Consider the following 25,771-nt stretch of genomic DNA (forward strand, 5'->3'; position numbering starts at 1 on the left):
TCACCTGATTAGCAAGTGTTTTTCTCATTTATTGAGAGATAAGCAGTCTGTTTGCACTGAAGTGTACTGAATGTTTGAATGTGGCCTTAGTTGACAACTGTGGGAATCTTCTTTGAAACCTTTATATTCAGGTACAACTATTTATTTTGGTAGTCCTATAACCTGTTACCTAACTCTGTTGCTTTAGCTGACCTTATCACTTCACAGACAGCAACTTTTAGCATCCGCTTGGGGTTAAGTGATTTCTTTATCCCAGTTGATGCGCTTTTCAACACATTTTTAATGCAAATAATCTTGAATGATAAAGTGACAAAATAGAAAAAAAAAAGAATATAAAAAGAAAGCACACAAAATGACACCTAAAGCGTGCAGTTGCCAGGCTACTGCTTGCCTGTGTAAGTGCGGTGTGTAACACTGTACTCCTGCTTTTCCTAGCATCCTTCAGGAAGGCTGCATTATCCTGTGAGCAGGCAGGGTACCTCGGAGAGTGAGCAGGAGACGGCAGTCTTCTGGAAGCCACTGCAATCCGGAATGGACATGGAAATCCTCAAGTGGTTCACAAAATATGACACATATGCAAAGGTAGGATTGTGCTTATGGATGGTTCCCTATGCCCAGTGATTTCCATCACGCACATCAGGGAGGGCAGGATCCGGGCTCCTTTATAGACCGCTTCCTTTTCATTACGGCCTTTTAGTTTTAATATTGGCTGCTATAAATATCCGCAGACGACGGCTCATTTTACTGCCGGAGATTCTGGTTACGAAGCTTGATGCATTTTCCCTCTGCTTTCTTCCATCTCCGTGGAAACTGAAATAATCTTTGATATCCGCTGCGAATATTTCACGGCTATGCTGGATAGGGTAGCAGGCTTGCTTGTTATTCCTGCAGCCATTGAATGATAAGACCTAGGTGACTTCTGGAAGGTGTCCCTTTAATCTAGAATAAAACACATTTGTGTAGCCCTCCACTGCCATCTTGTCCAATGTGATCTGGTGAATGACGTTTCCGACAACTTCTCATGTGCACGGCGGCGCCCGTCTGGAGATTGTAATGCGAGTGGTGTCAGCGGCATGTACTTAATCTGTCTGAGGAGCTGCAGAGAGGGCCGGTAATGGGAACGTACCGGACATTTCTTGTCTGTCTTTCTATGGATTATCCGCAGATATGATATTGTGTGCTCCTCAGGTGCGGTACCTGCCATAATGCATTCAGGCAATGCTCTTCTGCAGCCAAAAAAATCTCCATTCAGTCTGTTCTAAAGACCTGTGTCAGCGGGTACACAAAAAGGCTGCCGTAAATTTTGGGGCACTTTGCTTTAAGCTTTCTGAAATTGTATAACCAGCAGTGGCCCAATAGTGTCACAGTATGGGTATCTTCACACAAACTTATGTTTGGCCCGTATGCAAAGCAAAACACATAGACTTCCAAAATGGAGGGGGAAAAAGATCACATCGCTTGCTAATCTGGTCCAATGTACACAGCAGTCTACAGCATGGAAAATAGTAGGGAGCACATCACTCGTCTTCTGTGCAGGTGATCACAGAGCTGGTGATTTCTGCAGATGGTCTGCAGAGTCCAGAGATTGTGGGGCAGCAGGGTGGCTCAGTGGTTAGCACTGTTGCTTTGCAGCCCCACAAAGGGGCTGTGTTCAAGATCCCATCAAGTACAACATCTGCAAGGAGTTTGTATGTTCTGTGTTTGCGTGAGTTTCTTCGTGGTACTCTGGTTTCCTTCCACACACCTAAAGGCCCCGTCACACACAGCGAGATCGCTCATTTTGTGACGCATCAGCGATCTCTCCAGCGATATCGCTGTGTGTGACATGGATCAGTGACAGGCCCCCCTGCCGGGTATTGCTGATCGTGCAGGATCGTCCTGGGTCATTTTTTGATCGTTGGTCTCCTGCTGGCCAGCACGCATCGCTGCATATGGCAGCGAGAGACCAGCGATCAGCGACGCTGGTTTCCAACGTAAACATTGGGTAACTAAGAGCCACGCGGTATCTAGGGTAAACAGCGGGTATCCAAGAGCCGTGCTGCTGTCCCGCTCCACAGGTATCTTTGAGCACTGTTTTTGTACTCAGGGCACGCGCACTGGCTCAGTGAGCAAGTGCAGTGCGGTGTTCCTGACATCAAGTCCTATGTTTAATTAAACACAGCTGGACTCCAATGAAGGAGAAGAACCATCTCAAGGAGGATCACAAGGCAATGAACAGCATGTGACTTAAATATGACTGTCTGAGCAAAGGGTCTGAGTACTTATGACCATGTGATATTTCAGTTTTTCTTTTTTAATAAATTTGCAAAAATTTCTACATTTCTGTTTTTTTTTCAGTCAAGATGGGGTGCAGAGTGTACATTAATGAGAAAAAAACAAACTTTTTTGAATTTATCAAATGGCTGCAATGAAACAAAGAGTGAAAAAATTTAAAGGGGTCTGAATACTTTCCTTACCCACTGTATATAATTGCCACCAACTGTACATATAGAGTGTTCAGCATAAATGAGTACACCCACTTTGAAAAGTAAGATCTTAACGGGAACCTGTCAAAAGAAATAACACTGTTAACCTGCAGATATGGGTTTAATCTGTAGGTTAACAGGTTTAACCAAAACATGAAAGTAAGATTAATAATATAACTTTCATTACAAACTCTTCAGTTTTACTCAAATTAGTTGATGCAAAAAAATGAATACACCCAACATCAAAAACTACTACATCTAGTACTTTCTATGTCCATGATTTTTAAGGGCAGCACTAAGGGTGTGTGCAGATGCTGCGGAATCCGCTGCGGATTAATCCGCACGGATTTTGCAAAAAACGCAGATAAACCGCAGGTCAAAAGACCTGCGGATTATCTGCGGTTTTGCCTGCGGTTTGGTCCTGTGGATTCACCATCTCCACAATGGTGGAGATAGGAACCCCGCTGCGGATTCCGCAGAAAGAATTGACATGTCACTTCTTTCTGTGGTTTCAAAACCGCAGCAAATCCGCGCGGATTTTTCCACAACGTCTACACAGCGTTTTTTTTTACCATTCATTTGATTGGTACTGTACACCGCAGCTAAAACTGCTGCGGTTCAGCAGCGGCCAAAACCGCTGCGGAAACGCAGCGGAATCCGCAGCGTGTGCACATACCCTAAGTCTTCTAGACATGGAATGAACATTGCAACATCTATGTTTTTCCATTCTTCAAGAACGACCTCTTTTAGAGCCTGGATGCAGGATGGAGAGTGATGCTCAGCTTGTCTCTTCAGAATTCCCCATAGGTGTTCGATTGAGTATAGATCAGGAGACCTGTTTGGCCACTGAATCACATTCACATTTTTCCAAAATGTAACAGATGTGTGTTTTGGATCTGTAATGGGGCTCTGTCTGTGGTCGCCTGTCAGTTCTAAAATGGCTACCACGGACAGGCTTAGCTCAAGTCACTACACTTACCAGATCCCAAGGGTAACCCTGGCCTTTACCGTCTAACTCCTGTAGAGATTTTGACTTAAGGTACCGTCACACTTAGCGATGCACCAGCGATCCCGACAACAATATGACCCGGTCAGGATCGCTGGTGAATCGCTAAGTGGTCACTAGTGAGCTGCCAAACAGGCAGATCTCACCAGTGACATAGCAGCGGTCAGCGGTTGCTACTTACCTGTCAGACGAGGCGATGAAGACGTCCTCCCGCCCACGTCCACGCGTCACTAGTCTCCACAGCAGGAAGCTGACGACGAAAAACTGCCCAGACTGTTCTCGTGCGATCAGCGATAATCAGTGGGGGAGCCGGTCGGAGGTAAGTATCACACATAGCGATATCGCTAGCAATATTGCTGCTACGTCACAAAACCAGTGACGTTATAGCAATATTGCTAGCGATATCGCTTAGTGTGACGGGGCCTTTAGACAGTGGCACCAGGGTCAGCGTCACTGAATAAACTGCTGCTCGGTGGAACAGGCTAGCAGGGCTGGCCAGGTAGCTGGGTCAGAATCAAGAGGGCATAAAAAATACAAAATCAGAAGACGAAAGAATAATCAGTAAAACAAAATACAGTCAAAACAGGAAACAAGTACACTACACAGGATCTGAGCTGACAGGACTAAACCTGAGGAACGTAATTCCCTTATCTGGCAGGTTCTAGCAGTAAGCTGGAAACTTAAGTAGGGTATGGTGCTCCCCAATAGGCTGAAGCAGGGAGCCGATATCTCCAGCTGGACAGCGCGCACACACACACATTCATACTGTCAGACTGGACAGCACTACAGGTCCCAACTACCCTAAGCTCTGTGTTTCTGGACAAAGCCTGCGCCGACTAGAGCCTCTGGTTCTGACGTTCCTTCTATCACCAGCGCCGCCCACAGAATGAATACGGTGGCGCCTGGTGACAGAAGCAGATGTTGCAGGAACAGGTTCTGGTGGAAACATGATAGGATCAATGTCATATTGGAAAAGTGCAGGTCTACCAAGAGCACAAAGTGATGGCAGCATCTTCTTACAATGTAGAGCAGTACATCTGTGAATTCATGATATCACCAATGAAATATAGCTCCTGGACACCAGCAGCACTCATGAAGCTCCACATAAAAATACTGCCACCACCATGGTTCACTGTAGGAATTCCATGGCGCTTTACATGTGAAAAGAGGTGTACATAATAAAAAAAAAGTACAATAATCTTTAATCAAATCACCGACTGGTACAGGAGGAGAGAGGACCCTGCCTGTAAAGGCATACAGTCTAATGAATAAAAAAAAAAAATCCTTGTTGCCTACAGTGAAACAGGATTGTCAGGGTTGGCATTATTAGAAGGGAAAATTAGGCACCTGCCCCTGTTTCAGCATGAAGTGTATAGGTGGCAACTGTCAGTTACCATCTTCGTCTGCAAACTCAGACTGTCTACAGATTCAGTGGACTCGCCAAGTATATGGTTGGTGGCCCTCCACTCCTCACAGAACATTACACTACGAGTGTGATATCTGGACAGGAGCAGAGGCAGCTGACAATGTACAGCATCAACAATGCCCATCTCATCATGCCTGTCAGGACGCAGAACAGGTTTTGCGACCACCCACACAAAGTCATAGCACTAAATTTATGCTGTACCACCAGACAGTGAAACAAAACACTAAAACACTAGTCTGGGGTTTGATTATAAGGAAAAACAATATCTGATAACCCCTAAACTGTTAAAATGGCCAAAAATGAAAAAGCATCACAAATGAAAAGTAATAAAAACTAATCTGCCATAGGATTTCTATTTTACTAATGACAGCCTGTTTTTTGTGGAACGTGTTGATCTTTTCACTGAGAGCATTTTGGGGTATATATCACTTTTTGACGCCTTTTTAATCTGTTCATGAAGGAGGATGATAAATAATCCTGTTCAGCCATACTGTTTTTATTGCCATCATCATGCGGGAGATATGACCTGATTATTATTTAGATCTGGTTGTCACTGACGTCTCATTACCACTTACGTGTCTTCATTTTTCATACATATTTGTTTTAGTGTACTGACATTTCTTGTCACGGTGCTGCCGGTGAAGTATTCCAGGATTTTTTTTTTTCACATGTCCGTAGCAGAGTGTATGTACGCCTCAGATCGCCCAAAGCACGGAGACTGTGTACCGGTCAGTAGCTTGTCAAGTTTCCCAACACAAACTATGTTTCACAATTGTTTAGACAAAAATGGGCATTGCTTTCTCATGGCTTTTTCAGATAAAATGCATTGTAAAGCTATTGCAATAAATACTTACACCGACACATAGTCACTACATATGGACACACAGACTAGCTAAATGCAGGCGTACTCTAAAATATACACATAAAATACTGGCACACAAATGTATACTCATGGCTGAAATCCACTAGGTATATATCCACCGGAAATAATGAATAGGTTTAGCGCTTCTAAAGGCTCAACACTATAAGGCCACAAGTAGAATCCTTAAAGAGAAGCTGTCAGATCCCTCATGGCCTCCAACCCAGCAGCATTCACTTATTTATAAGTAAATTCCCTGCCCAACTATCCCTGTGTAATGCTTTTCTGCAAAAATGAGGTTTAAAAAAAAAGCATTTATATTGTCCCCATTTCCTTTGCTAATGAGGGCTTTTTTGACTAGTCGATGTGGCATTGCCCCAGACTAGTCAGCCCTCTTTGCATGTTGTTGCGCCCCTGTGGGCCTGATAAAATAATTTGCACAAGTGGCGTCATCACTGCTCATGCAAATCTGGAGCATGCGCGCCACTCATTCCGGCAGCGTCACTATCTCTGCAGCCAGGTGTACGCTTCTCGCGCATGAAGGGAAGTTTTCTTCTAAACCTCTGGACATTGGCTGTACGTGCCTCTGAAATCGGAAAGCGTACTCCTACTGTAGCTTCAGAGGCAAAGCCTTCTTTGTTCTTTGGCATAGGAAACAGGGACAGTATAAATGCTTGTTTTAAACCTTGTTTGTACAGAAAAACTTTATACAGGACTGGTTAGGCATGGAATTTACCCATAAATAAGTGAATGCTGCTGGGTTGATGGGCATGGGGGACCTGACAAGTTCTCTTTAAAGGGAGTGTCCACTAAAGTATTGGCCCACCCCTTAATAGTTTTACTGTCTATTATAAAATACTAGCTGAAGAGCCCGGCGCTGCCCGGGCACAGTAACTAACTACAGTTAGTTATAACAAATTATAATTATATATATCTATAGCTGAGTGTAGAGCCCCGCCCATTCCGCATAGCAACATTCACTATAATATCCCACATCATCCCGTCAGCCAGAGCCACTGGACTACTACTCCTAATATCCCACATCATCCCATCAGCCAAAGCCACCGGACAACTACCACTAATATCCCACATCATCCCATCAGCCTGGCGTCAGAACCAGAGCGCTGAGTGGATTTGCCCTGACTTCCATACCAATGATCTCTTTAATAGAAGCCTCGGGTGAGAATCAGAGCACCGAGGGATTTACCCTAACTTCCATACCGGAGATCCCTTTAAGAGAGGCCTGGGGTCTGTACCAAAGCGCAGAGTGGATTTGCCCTGACTTCGATACCGGGGATCCCTTTAAGAGAGCCTGGGGTCAGAACCAGAGCGCTGAGTGGATTTGCCCTGACTTGCATACCAATGATCCCTTTAATAGAACCCTGGGGTCAGAATCAGAGCACTGAGGGATTTGCCATAACTTCCATACAGGAGATCCCTTTAAGAGAGCCTGGGATCAGTACCAGAGCATTTGAAGGCAATTGCCCTGACTTCAATACCGGGGATCCCTTTAAGAGAGGCCTAGGGTCAGAATTAAAGCGCTGGATGGATTTGCCCTGACTTCCATACCGGAGATCCCTTTAAGAAGGGCCTGGGGTCAGTACCAAAGCGCAGAGTGGATTTGCCCTAAGTTCCATACCAATGATCCCTTTAAGAGACCCTGGGGTCAGAACCACAGAGCTGAGTGGAACTGTCCTAACTTCCATACCAGGGATCCCTTTAAGAGAGGCCTGGGGTCAAAACCAAAGCACTGGATGGATTTGCTCTGACTTCCATACCAATGAACCCTTTAAGAGGGAAGATGTGCCTTTATGATGGAGGATGTGTGATGGGAATATGGGCAGGGAGGGGGGGGATTCATTTCTGTCATGTGCTCTGTGCTTCTTTCAGAGGACAGACAATGGCTGGGAGCTTATGTTCCCAGGGATGCTAGATTTCTCCCACCATGTCAGTGTCTGCTGAGGTGTTGTCAAGTGGGAAAATTGTAGGTTATAGCAACCAATTACAGCTCAGCTTTTTTAACCAGCTCTGGTGAAATGAGAGATGCTTAGTGATTGGTTGCAAGGAAAACTGTTGCTCATAGCAACCAATCACAGCTCAGCTTCTTTTGAACAGCTCTGGTGAAATGAAAGATGCTTCGCGATTGGTTGGTGACACACACACACACACTTCATTTTTATATATATATACAGATAAAACTGCACAATTACCTTCTAGATTGATGACATTTCTCTGATTGCAGCGCTATGTCCGCATGCATTAATGTGGCATTGATATGTTACGTGACCACTGCAGCCAATTAATTTGTGCTGATTAGCTGCAGCCTTTACTATTCTATCAGAGGACTTCCATTTTGACCCAATATTGAAGGCTGCAGATGAATAACAGAGTAGTGCCAAAATGCAGCGCTGGGCCTGAGAAGACTAAGGGTAAGTGCACACGTTGCAGAAAATTTCTGCACAAAAACCTGAATCCCTTCCCAGAAACCGCACCTATTTTTCCGCGGCAGTTTTTGCGTGTTTTTTGCGCGGTTTTGATGCGTTTTTGATGTGTTTTTAACCGCAGCAGTTTCTAAAAGCATGGGAGAAGCCTAAACCGCGGAACAAACCGCAAAATTAATGTGCATGCTGCGGTTTTTACCGCAATGCGGTTTTTTCGCGGTAAAAAACGCATCAATGTGCACACAAAGTGCAAAATGCATAGAAATGACTATGCAGCTTATTTTTAGCGGTTTTATAGTGAGAACCGTGGTAAAAACCGCTAAAAAAACTGTGTGTGAACACAGCCTAAGGCCCTGTGCACACGGTGCAGATTCTGTGCAGTTCTGCAGCAGATTTGGCCCTGCAGAACTGCACGTGATGTACAGTACCATTTAAGGCTATGTAAAACAAAAAACGCTGTGCACATGCTGCAGATTTTTCCGCGCAGATTTGGTGCGGAATAAAAGAAGCAGCATGTCGCTTCTTTTGTGCGGTTTTGCTGCAGTTTTCCACCTGCTTCATTATAGAAATCTGCAGGTGAAAAATGCAGGGGAAATCCGCACAAAAACTGCACTAAATCTGCACTGATGGTATGTGCACACGTAGTTTTCTTGGTGTGCGGATTTTGTAGAGAAAACCGCAGGTAAATTCGCAGGACAAAAGTCCTGCGGTTTATCTGCGGTTTTACACCTCATAATGGATGAGGTGTAAAACTCCAGCGTTTCTGCACCAAACAACTGACATGCTGCAGATTGTAAACCGCAGCAAAACCGCGCGGAAAAATCTGCAGCATGTGCACTGCGTTTTTTAATTTCCATAGGAAATAAAGGTACTGTACAACGCAGCAGAATCTGCTGCGGACCCGCAACTGCAGAAACGCTGCGGAACCACAGCAGAATCCGCATCGTGTGCACATACCCTAAAACTGCAGGTAAAACGCAGGTCATTTTACCTGCAGATTTAGCAAAATCTGCGTGGAAATTTCCACAGCAGAATTTTCCGCGCAGATTTTGCTAAATTTGCAGGTAAAATGACCTGCGTTTTACCTGCAGTTTTAGTGCAGATTTAGTGCAGTTTTTGTGCGGATTTCCCCTGCATTTTTCTATAATGGAGCCAGGGCTGTGGAGTCAGTAAGCCAAACCTGCGACTCCGACTCCGACATTTCCCTTACACCGACTCCAACTCCGACTCCGACTCCACGACTCCGACTCCCACACATATTGCTTATATTTAAGTGAAAAATTTATTGTAGTACAATGTGAACCTCAGACATTTAATCATTTTTATGATCCAATAATCAAGATATTTAGATAGAACAGAATATATATTGGTGTACTACCCGGTTTTCATTCTTTTTGGTACAGATACGATATGGATAGACAGATATGGATAAATGGATAGAGCAGATTTCTAATCTGCTTTTGCTATTGAAAACATTATCTATGAGCTCAAAAACCTTTCAGGTGATGCAGTTTTTTAAAAAGATGATCAGCTTTTGCAGCTGAAAAACGTATCCTCAAAAAACACAGGAAAAACGCTGTGTGTGAATGTAGCCTTAGATCAGGACTAGAACAGCCATTTATAGGACATTTCATAACTTTCCCAAACTCCTATGAAAAAATATTCAGCACATCCTGCATTGAATTACTGTACCCAATTTATTATATATTTTAGGAGTCGGAGTCAGTCCATTTTATACCGACTCCAACTCCGACTCCACCAAAATGAGCACCGACTCCGACTCCACGACTCCGACTCCACAGCCCTGAATGGAGCAGGTGGAAAACTGCAGCAAAACCGCACAAAAGAAGCGACATGCTGCTTCTTTTATTCCGCACCAAATCTGCGCGGAAAAATCTGCAGCATGTGCACAGCGTTTTTTGTTTTACATAGCCTTAAATGGTACTGTACATCACGTGCAGTTCTGCAGGGCCAAATCTGCTGCAGAACTGCACAGAATCTGCACCGTGTGCACAGGGCCTTAGTAAGGCCACGGGCACACATTGAGTATTTGATGCGTTTTTTACATAGTATTTTCAAGAGTGGAACTTCTGCATTTTCCACTCACTCCTGGTTTGGGCTTACATATACTGATGTAACAAAAATAATCACATACTCAATGTGTGTGCACGTGGCCTAAGAGCTTTTGGTTTTTTTTTTTACATCCTTGAAATATTCTTTGAAGCAGCCCCTTTACTCTAACATACATAAAGATGCTCATACACCTCCAGACCTCATATTTATTAGACAACACCCCAAATTAACCTGTTATTTGATATGTGAATGGAGCGCCCGGCCAGGGCTATCGGGGTACTCGGCATCGGGCCCGTTGATCTCAATGGGAGTTGTCACGGAAGGTGTGACCCGGTCCGTGGCCCTGGGGCTCCATGGCAAAAGGGGAGTGAAAGAACAATGAAATAGAATTGATGAATAGTTCGTGACGCCACCTGTGGTGTTCGGCAAGGGAGATGTTAAGCCATCGCTGCATGCAGATCCTCTGGGACTGGTGTTGTGTTGCAGCCAAGATGGTGAAGCTCCCCACAGGTGGAGCTGTAGTCCCAGGGCAGTGTAGATGTAGGGGTAGCTGAGAGGCACAGGCAGTGTAGAAGCTGGTACCCAGATGTAGCGTTACCAGGTGTGTTGGCGCAGGAATGAATGGAGGACACCAGGGCTTGCAGTTCCAAAGCTTTGCACACAGTCTGTAGTACACACAGGTGCCTGCCTCCGTGCTGTGTCCTCCGGGTCAGGGACTCAGTCGACCTCCAGGCAAGATAGGACGCTCCCTTCCAACACTCCGCTAACATGTGCCTTTCTGAACGTCTCCTCTATAGCGCCTTTAAGTGTGAAGATCTCCTAGTACTGAGTTACACTGGAGTTCCTCCTGACAGATGTTCCCAAGAACTATACTTGTACGGCAGACAGCTGTAGCCTGCTTCGGGGACGCCTTACTCCTAAGTCCCGGCTCTCTATCCAAGTTGCTGTTGTGCCCCCAAGTCAGAAATGGGAGTAGTGCATTTACAGCCCACTACTCCATCGGTGTCTGCTGCAGAACCATTAGTGTCCATATAACCTCGGGGACCGGGCCCCGGCCTTGCGCTTAGAACCTCTAGGAAGGGTTCTTCCTCTAACCCACGTCCTCTGTTCCCTTTTACTCCTACGTTCCGTACTAGTCTTTCCTTCTTATGGAAGATCAGATTTCTGTTCAATGTCCTCTTTCTTTCCTTTCCCGTGCCAGCTGGCTCAGATCACTGAGGTCTGCTGCAGCACTCCTTCTTCCATCCCTCTCCCAGGGATCTTCTTTCCTCTGAGTGACTCTCTGACTGACTGACTGACTGAAATTCTAAACCTTCCCACTCTTTTATGTATTCTAAACTCCACCCGCCTCCCAGCACGTTTCGTCCTCCAAGCAGGGAGCCACCAAAGGTGCTCTGCTACACTCCAAGCAGGGAGCTGCAATGTGGCTTTGCTTAACTACCGTGTTGTGTGGGATGCGAGTGTTGGAGCGTGGTTAGGAGCCTCCAACTCACCTGGATGGTGGGGCACCACAACTCAGGAGGAGGTGCAGTACCTCTGTGGCAACTGAACCCTCGGGCGCCACATAAGTAATCCAGATGTCACATACAGTGAGCTCTTTAACGTCCCACTCATCAAAAAACACTCCAATAAGATGACCAATTTAGCATTTTACTACTGCCTCCCCATTTACATATCACGCGTCTACACCAACCTTAAAGGATTAAAGGGAATCTGTCAGCAGGTTTTTGCTATGTAATCTGAAGACCGCATGAGGTAGGGGTTAAAACACAGATTTCATCAATGCCTCTCTAAGGCTATGTTCACATGATCCATTAGTACTGAGTTAGCAGAAATCCGTTAAGAAAAAAGTTGTGCTGACCCAATGTTTTAGTCTGTAATTCACTGCCAGATTGATTTTTTAAAAAAATTAGAGTCAATGGATAACTGATCCGTTTAATGCGGCATCCTTGTCATCTATTTTTGCTGCAACTGTTCTAACTGATCATTACTGGACATGTGATCATAGCTTTATCAATCTCCAGGGTTTTGTTTACCTGTAATGATTGTTTTAGCACTAGGAGCTTATCGTTGCTGGGACACAGCAGCCAGTGCCTGGTAGTCCAACACGCCCCTGCCTTTGATAAGCAGCTCAGGGTCTATAGCCATTGTGTATACTGGTGTGGGCGGGGTTAGATTTCTCAGCTCTGCTTCATTCTAAATCTAAAAGCTCGAATTGTGTGAGAATGGCTGCACCCAGTAATCCAAGTGATACCTTGTTGGACTCAGATTCTCTTTACCTACATCATGCTGCTCTCAGATGAGGTAGCGAAAACCTGCTGACAAATTCCCTTTAGCAGAATTCTGTTCTAGTGCAGAGGCAGGTACAATCCTAGTAAACATGGTGCGGCACAAAGATGATAAGTAGGAGGCAGAGACGAAGTACTGCTACTGCTGCAGATGTACTGTACGATAGAAGCCACAAGGCCAAACCTGTTCTGTCTGCAGCAACTTTGTCTCTGCTCCCTGTTATCAGGCGAGACACTTCCCTGAAACTGGAGAGGAGCAGGAAGAGAGCTGATGGACCCATAGCCTACTGTGCACTGTTTGGTAGGGAGCTGGTATGAGTGCAATAAACTCAAAAGCACAGGAATACTTCCTCAGTACTTCTTATTACTTATTTGGCAAGATAAGTGTGAAATTTGTCTGGCTGATATACCTTCAACCTGTGTAAAACTGTGCAGCAAAAACCCCACCACCTCTCCCCAAATGATATGATAGACTGTTACCTATTTTCCCCTGGTACATGCTGCCCGTGGACAGTGCAGCAGGTGTCAGGTTCCCCTTTAGCTTTACATCTGGTCTCAGCTGGTACCGCCCCTATCATGGTGGCTCCTTAGACTCTAGGCCTTTAGTGCCTATATGCATTGTGAATATATTTATATAGATTATATACACTAGTTTCCTTGATATTGTGTTGATCCAGGGAACTAGTCTGATTGCCGTATGTGGAGTCGGGAAGGAATTTTTTTCCACAATGTGGAGCTTAGTGTTTGCCGCGTGGGTTTTTTTTTTTGCTTTCCTGTGGCTCAACATGTTAGGGCAGGTTAGGATAGGATATGGGTTTAATTAGATGGACTTAAAGTCTTCCTTCAACCTTAATTACTATGTTACTATGTTACCATTCACTTTACCAAGTAATGTATTGAAAAACTGAGAAAAAAATTAAAGTGCGGTGAAATGATGAAAAAACTTCTTCCAATTACACTGTTGTTTTTGGTCTCGTTTTATAGCGTTGTGTAGTAAAAATGAACTATGAACATGATTGTTCATGTCAGTATGAAGACGATACCAAATTGTAAAAGTTATTTATTTTTATTTATTTTTTTTTTTTTAAATGGTGAAAAAAAAATTCAGAAAAAATTGGATTGTATCATAATTTTTTGATACCCGTAACATTTTATTTTTGAATTTTTTTTTATTGATGTAGGAGTGTGAGGGCTTGCTTTTTTTTTTTTGCATGGATAGCGATCATTTTTTATATTCTAAACAATTCTGGGGTACATACAAGGTTTTGCATGGTTTTAATTGCATTTTTGTTAGAGTTGGAGTGACCAAAAAAAACTGCAAGCCTGGCATTTCAGTTTTTTTTCTCTTTATGGTTTTTGCCATACAGTTTAATTAATTTTAGGTCTTGATAGATTGGACTTTTACAGATCCAGCTATACGAAATATGTTTATTTTTATATATTTTTAATGGAAGAAAAGGAGGGTGATTCAAAAATCTAACCTTTTTTTTTTTTATAAATGCTTAGGACCATCTTGCTGCTTATTTTTTTACAACCGAGTATTACGGTCTATGAAGCTCAGCCTATGATTGGGCTTCACAAGAGTACCAATATGGAAACCTATTGGTATCATACTATTGTCACAGGCAGATGCTGATTGTGTTACATAGCTGAGCCCGCTGCACACACCAAAGCCAACATTGGGTGTACCATTACGGCCAGTGTCGGTAAGAGGTTAAAATCTGTTATTCTTAAATTCCCTTTCTTTGCATATGTAAAATAATATATGCAATTTTCTTAGAACCATACTAGTGATATACTTTCTTAAGCGCCCACAGGGAAAAAAAAGTTTTTATTGACTCCGCTAACTTTAAATACTAGTTTTACCATAAAATCCATGTCTCCACCGACATCTCACAATGAGTGATCCCTAGCACTATCTTACAATGCAGCAAACGCCAACACCATGCTTTAAAAAGAAAACAAAAAACCCCCAAAACATTTTTCTGATATTTTTTTAAACTTGCATGCTCATTTTATATCACAGATTCAAACTTGTAGTAATGGGTATTTCGTTTTTTTTTTTTCTTCTTCTTTTTACCGTAAGTTGGAGCAGTCTTATAGTATCACAGATATATATTAACTATGACAATTTTGCATAAAATAAAACTAGGGTAAAACTAACCTGTCTCATGGCAGATTTTTTTACCCCACTATTGCACCAGTGTATAATTGCGCAAAAAGTTTGCAACATATGGAACAGTCGCAAATGATGAATTAGGCTAAAACATCTGAATAAGGAAAACCATTCCCAAATTGTTGAACAATAAAAAGACAGCCAAAACCAAGCAAAGTTAGCTTAAAAAAGGTGGAATATAATTATGTAATTAGTAAATTAGGTGCAAACTTAAAAGTACCATAAATCATTATGAGAACAATTTAAGTCACAAAGTCAGCGATGAATCTGGGACTGTGGGTTCTTCTAAAAATTCAGAGAATTTTGCCAACTTAAAGGGGTTTTGTGGTCTTTTGCTAAAAAACTCCAATCACTCTATGTGACTTCAGACTTCTGAATCCTCACAGCATGTGCCCCGTACACCATCAGAATCTTTGGTGCCAGCTGTGAGAGTGGGCGGTTATGTGATCACAAGTAGATGGTTTGCATACTTCCGGCCACATTCCAACTAGACATGCCGACTTCACTCAACACAAGTACGGTACATTGAGTGAGGTTAATAATAATAATCTTTATTTATATAGCGCCAACATATTCCGCAGCGCTTTACAGTTTAACAGTTTCAAAACACAAGTCACAATACAATAATTCAAGCAAAATAAGACGACCCTGCTCGTGAGAGCTTACAATCTACAATGAGGGGAGGGAGATACAAAGTACAGGTGTGTATTTACAATTGTGTATTTACAATGCAGGTCCAGCCATCTTGAGGGAGTGAAGGATGGATGGAGATAGTGAATGAGCTACACACGCACTTACACAGAGAATGACTTTGATTAGTGAACGTGATAGGCCGCTCTGAACAAGTGTGTTTTGAGGGAGCGCCTAAAACTATGCAAATTGTGGATCGTCCTGATTTCTTGAGGTAGAGCATTCCAGAGGATAGGAGCAGCACGGGAGAAGTCTTGGAGTCGGGAGTGGGAGGTACGGATTAGTGCAGAGGTTAGTCGAAAGACGTTTGCAGAGCGCAGCAATCGGCTAGGCCGATAGACAGAAATGAGGGAAGAGATGTAAGGGGGTGCCGCACTGTGGAGAGCTTTGTGGGTGAGAACAAGTACTTTGAATTGGATCCTATAATGAATGGGCAGCCAATGTAAGGACTGGCGAAGAGCGGACGCGTCCGAGTACCGATTAGCCAGATGGACGATCCTGGCCGCTGCATTAAGTATGGACTGGAGAGGGGATAGTCGAGTGACGGGGAGGGCAATAAATAGAGCGTTGCAGTAATCCAGGCGGGAGTGGATCAATGCAACAGTGAGGGTTTTTGTTGTTTCCATAGTGAGAAAAGGGCGGATTCTAGAGATGTTCTTTAGGTGTAAGCGGCAAGAGCGGGCAAGAGATTGTATATGGGATGTGAAAGAGAGATTGGTGTCAAACATAACACCTAGACACCGCACCTGCTGCCGGGGTGTTATTGTGGTACCACCCACGGAGAGGGAAATGTCAGATTTAGGGAGGTTAGTAGACGGCGGGAGCAGAAGAAGTTCAGTTTTAGAGAGGATGAGTTTCAGATAGAGAGTGGACATGATATTGGAGACTGCGGACAGACAGTCACTGGCGTTCTGTAGTACAGCGGGGGTAAGGTCGGGGGAAGACGTGTATAGTTGTGTGTCATCAGCATAAAGATGGTACTGAAAGCCAAATCTGCTGATGGTCTGTCCAATTGGGGCCGTGTAGAGAGAGAAAAGAAGGGGGCCAAGGACTGAGCCCTGAGGTACCCCGACAGCAAGAGGAAATGACGTGGAGCCAGAGAACAAAACACTGAAGGAGCGGTCAGAGAGATAGGAAGAGAACCAGGAGAGTGCAGTGTCCTTAATGCCTAGTGACTGGAGCCTAGAGAGTAGGAGATGGTGGTCAACAGTATCGAAAGCTGCAGATAGGTCAAGAAGAATGAGCAGAGAGTGGTCACCGTTACCTTTTGCTGTCAGAAGGTCATTGGTCACTTTGATGAGTGCAGTTTCAGTCGAATGTAGGGGGCAGAAGCCGGACTGTGAAGGGTCTAGAAGGGAGTGAATGGAGAGGTAACGGGTAAGGCGGGAGTAAACTAGGCGTTCCAAAAGTTTAGAGATGAAGGATAGCTTGGAGACTGGTCTGTAATTGTTTGTGCAGGATGGGTCGAGAGCGGGTTTCTTTAGTAATGGAGTAACAATGGCGTGTTTGAAGGAGGATGGGAAAATGCCCGAGGAGAGGGAGAGATTAAAGATTGTAGTTAGGTGTGTTGTGACGACTGGAGAGAGAGACTGGAGGAGATGTGAGGGAATGGGGTCGGTAGTGCATGTAGTTGGACGAGCAGAAGAGAGGAGTCTAGAGACTTCTTCTGTGATGGGATCAAATGTGGAAAATGAGCCAGGGGAGATGCAGGAAGGGATGGGAGTCACAGCACTTGGTGGTTGGGAGCAGATTTCTTGACGGATATTATCTATTTTTTCTGTAAAGTGGGAGGCCAGGTCATCAGCACAAATGTCTGTGATAGGGGATTGTGCCTTTGGCCTGAGGAGGGAGTGAAAAGTGTCAAAAAGTTTCTTGGGGTTGTTGGCTAGTGAGGAGATCAGGGTGGTGAAGTAGGTCTGTTTGGCGAGGTGAAGGGCAGCGTTATAGGTTCTTAACATAAATTTGAAGTGGATGAAGTCTTCAGGTGTGCGGGTTTTTCTCCATAGGCGTTCAGCACTCCTGGAGCATCGCTGGAGAAGTTGAGTTTGCGATGTGAGCCAGGGCTGTTTTACTCTGTGTTTGGAGGTTCTGAGAGTGAGGGGAGCTACTTGGTCAAGGGTGCTTCTAAGAGTGTCATTGTAGTGATGAACAGCCAGATTAGGACAGGAAAGAGAGGAGATTGGGGACAGTGATGAGTGTAGGGAATCTGAAAGTGTCTGAGTGTCTGAGGTTGCACACATCTAGTCGAAATGTGGACAGAAGTATTCAGATAGCCTAATTATGGTCACATGATTGCCTGCTTTCGCTGCTTGGAGAATCCTGACTTTGTTGCATGTAGTCCATGTGAATATTTGGAGTCTCATACATAAAACTAGTGATGAGCGAGTATGCTTGTTACTCGAGATTTCCAAGCATGCTCTGGTGTTCTGGTATTTTAGGCGGGCTTGGAGATTTAGTTTGTGCCGTCGCAGCTGCATGATTTACGGCTGCTAGACAGCCTGAACACATGCAGGGATTGCCTGTTTGTTAGGGAATCCCCAAAGGTATTCAGGCTGTCTAGCAGCTGCAAGTCAAGCAACACAAACTAAATCTCAGAGCACGCCCAAAATACTCGGAAAACACCCAAGCATGCTCGGAAATCTCGAGTAACGAACATACTCACTCATCACTAATAAAAACCTATCCCAAAAATGGATCAGTCTTGTAGATATCATCCAAGCAAATATGGATTTTTTTCTATATTTAAACCTTTTGAAACAATGGGGTTTGATTGGTCACCAGTGATACCCTCCAAATGCCTTATCAATGACGTACTGTACATTATTTATGCAATATGCTCCATCTTGATGTTATACATTTTTTTCTCTTGAACTTTCAACATAATTGTATTTTCTAATTATTTAGGTGTTATAAAAAACTTCAACCTGGTCATTTGTGCTTTAAAGAAGCCCAGCCAAGAAGTTTTTTTTTTTTTTTTTTTTAATCTGATTGTCTATGTACTGTGCTTTCACATCCACAAATAAATACAGAACATGCAATAGCCTTCTTCTTACATCCACTCCAAGTGATTGACAGGTCTCTATCTACATACATGGACAAGACCTGTCAATCACTTTAATCCGTGTTTAGAAGACCTGAGTGGGTACAACAACAGACTAGTCTCGTTTCTGGCTATGGACCATGGCCAGCTTTTCAAATCTATATATTCCCTAAAACCCGGAGTATTTCAGAAAAAAAATATACTTGGCTGCCATCATGCCGCCTCTGATTTCTGCTGCCCGGGCTTGGACAGAATGAATCCGCTGACAGGTTTCTATCAAACGAGGTTCTCACCAAGGCAATCCTTCCATATGTTTCACTAGGGTGCGTCTCTTTACTCTCTATCAGTGGCTCTGCTGGCGGACCTGCTGTATGCTTGTATTACATTGTCTGCCTTTCTCTTGAATGCCTGCCATGGAAGGCTGTATTTTCCCTGCAGTGACACATATGCTTTTTGTTCTATAAATCGCATTAACTGCATAACGTTTGGAGGGAATGTAAACAATAAAGTCATTTAATTTTATCGTTCCAGACAAAGATGTCGCAAGTAAAGCAAGTTGGCCTGTTGGCTGCAGGGTGCCAGCCATGGAACAAAGATGTCTGCGCCGCTAGTGGAGACCGATTTGCCTATTGTGCCACATTGGCTATATATGTGTATCAAGTAAGTATAGAAAAATCTAATAATTCAAAAAGTCCTAATAATATTCTATGAATTTTACCTTGTTTATTTTATGATAACTAGTCTTGCAGCCTCTCATTCATTTTTTTAAATAGTCAAGTTACAATGGCTTTGGCTACTTTCACACATCAGTTTTTTGCCGTCAGGCAGGATCCGGCTATTTTTAGAAAAAACGGATCCGGCGTAAATTTTGGAGAACTGTAGAAACGGATCTGTTTTTCTGCCGGATCCGTCTAGCAGGTTATATCTGTTTCCTGGGGGCTGGTCAATTGGATCTGAGCATGCGCAGACTTAAAAAAACGGATCCGGTGGCTGGATCCGTCTTTTGTTGGATCCGGCGCATTCCGGCGCCCATAGACTTTCATTGTGGCAAAAAGCCGGAAGGGTCAGATCCGGCGCTTCCGGCTTTTTCGCCGGAGACAAAAAAACGTTACAGTAGCCGTTTTTTCCAGACGCCGTAATGAGACAAATAGCCGGATCCGGCAAAAAACGGACGAACCGCAATGCCATCCGGCGTGATCCGGCGCTAATACAAGTCAATGGGGAAAAACCGGATCCGGCATTGCATTTCGCCGGATCCGGTTTTACAAAAAAAAGCCGGATCTCGCCTGACGGCACAAAACGGATGTGTGAAAGAGGCCTTAGGTTACAATTTTCAACACAAAATGGACTTTCCTGACTCATTGATTCAATGCCTCAGACGTGCCTTTGAGTTGGAAAATAGGACTTTAACTGTAGTGCACCTATTGGATGTAGCAATCCTAAAAGTCAGTATCGACCCTTTTTTGAGCCTTCCCACATGATTTAGGATAAGAAGCCAAACCAGACACTCCATTTGCAGACATATATTTCAGGTTGCTTGCCCCTCATCAGTGCAAAGCAGGTCGTCTGATTTAGCTTATTGAGAGGCTTTGGATAGGGGATGTAAAGTGTAAAGTTCTTGCTGAAGAGGCTGTTTGCTTATTTAAATTCCCAGAGGAGAATTTCATGACGTTTAAGTCTCCATATGTTGATTTGGAACTCTCCACAAGGAGAAACTTTACTACTTAGATCGGCTGGATTGGAGTCACGTGTGATTGCCTAGGAGAACCAGCTAAAAAAGATGGGACATTTCTGTGGCAGAATACCTTTATTATTACAGTGTGTGGACAGATTGACTGTCTAGTGGCGTTGTGTAGTAAGGTTAAGGTACTATGTGATCTGTACAGTATTAGGGTAAGTTGCTCTGAAACTAGGCAAGGGCTTTGAACTGTCCAAGACCCTGAATAAGCTCCTGTCCACAAAATAGAAAGGATTTTTCATGTGAGGCTTTGTGTATACTAGATGGTTTTTTAGTCTTTTTCAGCCTTTTTTCTGAGTTAATATCTGATTAGTTTTCATACGCCGTTCTGAACCTAAGGTATTTTTTCTTTAGTCATTATTTACATTTTGGAGCTCTGGGACCAATTACTTATTTTCCGTAGCATTTTGACCTAAGTTACAATAATTTCAATTTTCAATGATCGCCTGGCAGCCAATCAATATTATTACAGAAGTGTCCACTGTATTCTTATTATGCAAAATTAGAAGCAATCAGGGAGTGTTGAAAGGAGCCCAATATTAAGTGTGATACTTTGTAAGTGGAAAAACGGCTGGTCTCAGTAGGAACACATGAGAGTCCTCATGCGAATCTAAAGCAAAGCTAAAAATACAGACTCATTCTCTTAGGAGAACAAATCATTTCAGTGAGAGAAGTAGGTAGTAAACTGGTTAAGGAGGACCTGTCACCAGTGACCAATTTGTGCTCTTATTTTAGTCTCACTATTAAATTTTTTAGTTGTTTGTTAAATCCACCATACGGTTCCAGATATACGGACCTTTTTGTTTAGTGCTAATTTGTATGGTCTTTACCAAGGGGTCGGTGCTGACATGATTCTCTGGGTGCTTGTCTTTAGGCTGCTCTGCATCATTACAAATGATCAACGCCTCATCGGTAAAGACCAAAAAAATGTTCGCTACATAAGAAAGCCCATATCTCTGGCACCATTAGGCGGATTTAAAAAATCAACAAAAACTGAATTGCTCAGGGGAGCAGCAGGAACAAAATAAGAGCTAAAACTGAACACTTTTGACCTGGTGACAGGTCGTCTTTAACCCCTTAACGACCGCCAATATATATTGCAACAGCAACCGCTAAGGGGCCTTATTCCCTCATCACTGTTTTAAAATGGTGATCAGGAATAAGCCTATAGCGCCCCCCAGAGTCCGAAAATCTGGAGAACATGATCAGAGTCAGATTTTCCAGTCCCCGATCACGTAATCACCGGTATTCAATGAATAACGGTGATAAACAAAAAGTGTGCCTGCTATTAAAATTATTTTTCTCTCTTGTGACTTTTTTACGGGAAAAATTTATATTTTCATTTTTACATTTCAATGTTATAAACTGTGAAGCACCTGTGGGTTTAAGGTGGTCGCCACATATCTAGATACACTCCTTCAGTGATCTAGTTTCCAAAATGGTGTCACTTGTGAGCGAGTTTCAACTGTTTAGGCACATCAGGGGCTCTCCAAACCGAACATGGCATCCGCTAATGATTCCAGCAAATTTTGCATTAAAAAAGTCAAATGGCGCTCCTTCCCTTCCATGCCCTGCAGTAGTTTTCCCCACATATTGGCGTACTCTGGAGGAATTGCACAACAAACTGGGTTCTTTTTTTCATGTTACCCATGTGAAAATAAAACATTTGGGGGCTAAAGTAAAATTATTGTGGAAAAAAGTAAAATGCTATTTTCTCTTTCGTCTAATTGGGGGACACAGGAACCGTGGGTGTGTGCTGCTGCCACTAGGAGGTTGACACTATGCCACGAAAAAAATGTTAGCTCTGCCTCTGCAGTATACACCCCTCCGACCGGCTGTAGGACAATCAGTTTTGCTTAGTGTCAGCAGGAGGTGGACAGGCGTCTCTCACAGACCCATGCCTACCTCAATGTGCGTCGTTCCTTTTCAGGTAACCATGGAGGCATACAGAGTAGACATGCTACATCTGTATTCCCACAACAGGATTATGAGTACGTCATGTACTGCCACCCTGTATTCTCATGAATCCCATTGGCAGGACCCTAACCCCTAACACGGACTCGTGTTCAGGTGGCCGCTTCTGGTCCTGACCTTCGTCTCCCATCACTCGCCCTCCAGAGCCTGATGATAGAGAGAGACGCCCTGCAGAAAAGGTTTGGGACAGCAATCTTTTCATGCAGACAACCGTCCCTTGTTACGGGGTGAGCTGGAGGTAAGAGGCTGCAGCGTTTTTTATTCTGGTCACCAGCTGCCCTAGGCTGAATGTAACATAGTAACATAGTTATTAAGGTTGAAGGAAGACTTTAAGTCCATCTAGTTCAACCCATATCCTATCCTAACTTGCCCTAACATGTTGATCCAGAGGAAGGCAAAAAAACCCCATGTGGCAAACAGTAAGCTTCGCATTGGGGAAAAAAAATACCTTCCCGACTCCACATATGGCAATCAGACTAGCTCCCTGGATCAACGCAATATCAAGGAAACTAGTGTATATCCCCTGTAATATTATACTTTTCAAGAAAGGCATCCAGGCCCTTCTTAAATTTTAGTAGGGAATCACTCATTACAACATCATATGGCAGAGAGTTCCATAGTCTCACTGCTCTTACAGTAAAGAATCTACGTCTGTGAGTATGCTTAAACCTTCTTTCCTCCAGACGTAGAGGATGCCCCCTTGTCCCCGTCACAGGTCTAAGAGTAAAAAGATCATTAGAAAGGTCTTTGGATTGTCCCCGCATATATTTATACATTGTAATAAGATCACCCCTAAGCCTTCGATTTTCCAAACTAAAAAACCCTAGGTGTAATAACCTGTCTTGGTATTGCAGACCCCCTAGTTCCCTAATAACCTTGGTCGCTCTTCTCTGCACCCGCTCCAGTTCAGCTATGTCTTTCTTATACACCGGAGACCAGAACTGTACGCAGTATTCTAAGTGTGGTCGCCCTAGTGACTTATATAGAGGTAAAATTATGTTCTCCTCATGAGCATCTATGCCTCTTTTAATGCATCCCATTAATTTATTTACCTTTGCAGCAGCTGCCTGACACTGGCCACTAAATGTGAGTTTGTCGTCCACCCATACAACCAGGTCTTTTTCAGTGACAGTTTTGCCCAGTTTTACAATTAAGCACATAATTATACATCTTGTTCGTTCTACGCAAGTGCATGACCTTACATTTATCCCCATTAAAGCTAATTTGCCATTTATCAGCCCAAGCTTCTAGTTTACATAAATCCTCCTGTCAGGGCCCGGGTGCAGGCCCTGACAGGACTGCTCCAATCAGGGCCCGGGTGCAGTATAAAAAAAAAAAAAAAAGAAGAGGGGACTCTCCTTTTTTCTTTTGTTTTACCCTGGCTTGCAGCCCGTGGCTCTAAACTTGTTTTAAGAGCCAACACTTACTTTCAAGCACGTTGGTGCAGCGCGGTTCCAGCCTCCTCCAGCATTATGGTCCCGGACTCCAGCGGCAGAGCCCAGCACAGCCGACGCCAGATCCTGGCTTCCGGGGTAGGCTCCGCCCCTCGGCTTCCTCTTCCTGTACCAGCGCCATCTTGGTGCTCCAGGAAGCCAGAGCAGGGCCCCGCCCACCGGTTCTGGGCAGGGATTTCATAAACCTTCTAGGCAGCGATGGGACTGTTCACCTCTCTCTCTCTCCCCCCCATCAGCCTTCGGGCGGCAGCTGCGGTGGGGACACAGGTCGTGGGTATGTGAGTATTGCACTACAGGTTGCTCCCTCACTCCGCTTTTTACCCCCAACGGTCGGCACCAGGTAAAAGCCTGTCAGTATTCCCAAGAGAGAGCAGTCCCGCTCCTCCTCATCCGTTTCAGCTACCATGGTCAAATATTTTGTATGCACCAAGTGCAATATCAGGCTTCCTTCGGGTCAGTCCTCCCCACTCTGCTCAGATTGCAGCAGAACCACGGTGTCATCTACGCTAGAGAGCAGGTTCAGCCCCCCCGCCTTGCCTGCCAGAGTTCCCGCATTATCCCTGGAGCAGGATGAAGCCGCCCTGCCTGCCGTCCAGGGGCCATCCATTGCCACGTGATACAGTGAGTGTCCAGGATGAGCCTCTTCCTTATCCAAGTCCGTGGCCGACCTTACCAAGGTATCACAGACCTTGGTAACGGTGCTTGACAGATTGCAACTTCAGACTCCAGTGGACACAGGCGCATCGAAGGAGCCCTATTTTGGACCTTCTAGAGGCTGTAAAAGGTTTAGACAGGACCACCAACCCAGGTCCCCTTCTCACTCCATCTCACCGCCAGAATTCCTCTGGCCGTCTGCCTCCTCCAGGTCCTCCTTCCTGGAATCAGGCTAGGCATTATCAGAGACACACTCGGAGGAGGGTTCTGAGTACGGTCCAGAACAGTCCCAGGGCGTCAAGGATATGGTTCAGGGCCTTATTGCCGCAGTCAATGACACCTTTAACATTGGGGACTCCACATCAAAACCTAATGATCAGGCTTTTTCATTTATGCGTCATAAGTCCCCCTCCAGGGTCTTCGCCTTCCACAAGGATTTTGAGGAAGTGTTGGCCAGGGAAAGGGAAAACCCAACCAGGCGGTTTCAGAGGGGAAACCGTTTTGGGATTTTATATCCTTTCCCTCCAGATCTCACCGCCAACTGGACCGCCTCCCCTTCGGTGGATCCACCAGTGTCCAGACTCTCTACCAATACAGTCCTCCCAATTGCCAGTGGGGCAGCCCTTAAAAGATCCCAGTGATAAAAGGATAGAATCCCTGGCAAAATCCGCCTTTGAGGCAGCAGCCGCTACATTGTGTCCGGCCTTCGCCTCAGCCTGGGTAGCTAAATCTGTTACGGAATGGGCCCCACCAGCAGAACTAGCAGAGTTCGCAGATCAAATCTCTTATGCCGGGAGGTATATGGTATCAGCAGCCCTGGACACCGCGTCTTGCGCAGCTCAAGCATCCAGCAACGTGGTAACCGTCCGGCGGATGGTCTGGCTAAAGGCTTGGCAGGCTGATTTGTCCTCAAAGAAATCACTGACAAATCTGCCTTTTCAGGGTTCCTGACTCTTTGGGTCAATGTTAGATCAGATCATTAAGGATGCAACGGGGGGTACAAGCTCCCTTCTTCCTCAGGCCAAGCCTCATCGATATGTTTTCAAATGTAAGGCCAAACCCTTTCAGCCCTTTCGTCATGCCACAGCGACAAGCGTTTATGCTCAGGGCCCACAGAGGTCGCAAGCACCTTGAGATAGGAGGAGGGTATCCTTTCGGGCCACTCCTTCATGGCATCCCTGCAGTTCCAACAGCAGAGCTACCAGGTCAGGGCCGGGTAGAGTCTCTTCAGCCTGACGCCGGCAGGGAATCCAACTCCCTTCTCAGTCCCTCTCACAGACTAGAAGGCCGCCTTCTCTTCAGAGATATCTGGCAGAGTTCAGTAGAGGATACCTGGGTAAAGGAGGTGGTATCCACAGGATGCAAGATAGACTTCAACGCGCTTCCGCAAGGCCGTTTTTTTCTATCACGACCACCAAAAGACGCTACCATGGCCTTAGTTTTTTTGCGACAGTCGACTCTCTCCTCAGCGCAGGAGTAATCATCCC

At 44.6% G+C, this 25,771-nt stretch overlaps 1 protein-coding gene across 7 annotated transcripts in view; it reads left to right on the plus strand.

Moving 5' to 3' along the window:
• Positions 1–25,771, plus strand: part of WDR17 (WD repeat domain 17) — a 217,495-nt gene that overhangs the window by 48,556 nt on the left and 143,168 nt on the right. For 3 of the 7 annotated variants that reach the window (XM_073577626.1, XM_073577629.1, XM_073577651.1), the window contains exons 1-2: positions 434–582; positions 18,996–19,124. In XM_073577626.1, the coding sequence (XP_073433727.1) occupies positions 532–582; positions 18,996–19,124 (180 nt within the window). In that variant the 5' untranslated portion in view covers positions 434–531. Of the gene's footprint in view, positions 1–431; positions 583–18,995; positions 19,125–25,771 lie in introns of those variants that run through there. The other 4 variants (XR_012232611.1, XM_073577665.1, XM_073577634.1 and 1 more) reach the window with 2 other exon arrangements.

This window comes from Dendrobates tinctorius, unplaced genomic scaffold (assembly GCF_039654945.1).
Source record: "Dendrobates tinctorius isolate UK_male_01 unplaced genomic scaffold, ASM3965494v1 ptg000008l, whole genome shotgun sequence".
In the NCBI taxonomy this organism is placed as follows: domain Eukaryota; kingdom Metazoa; phylum Chordata; class Amphibia; order Anura; family Dendrobatidae; genus Dendrobates; species Dendrobates tinctorius.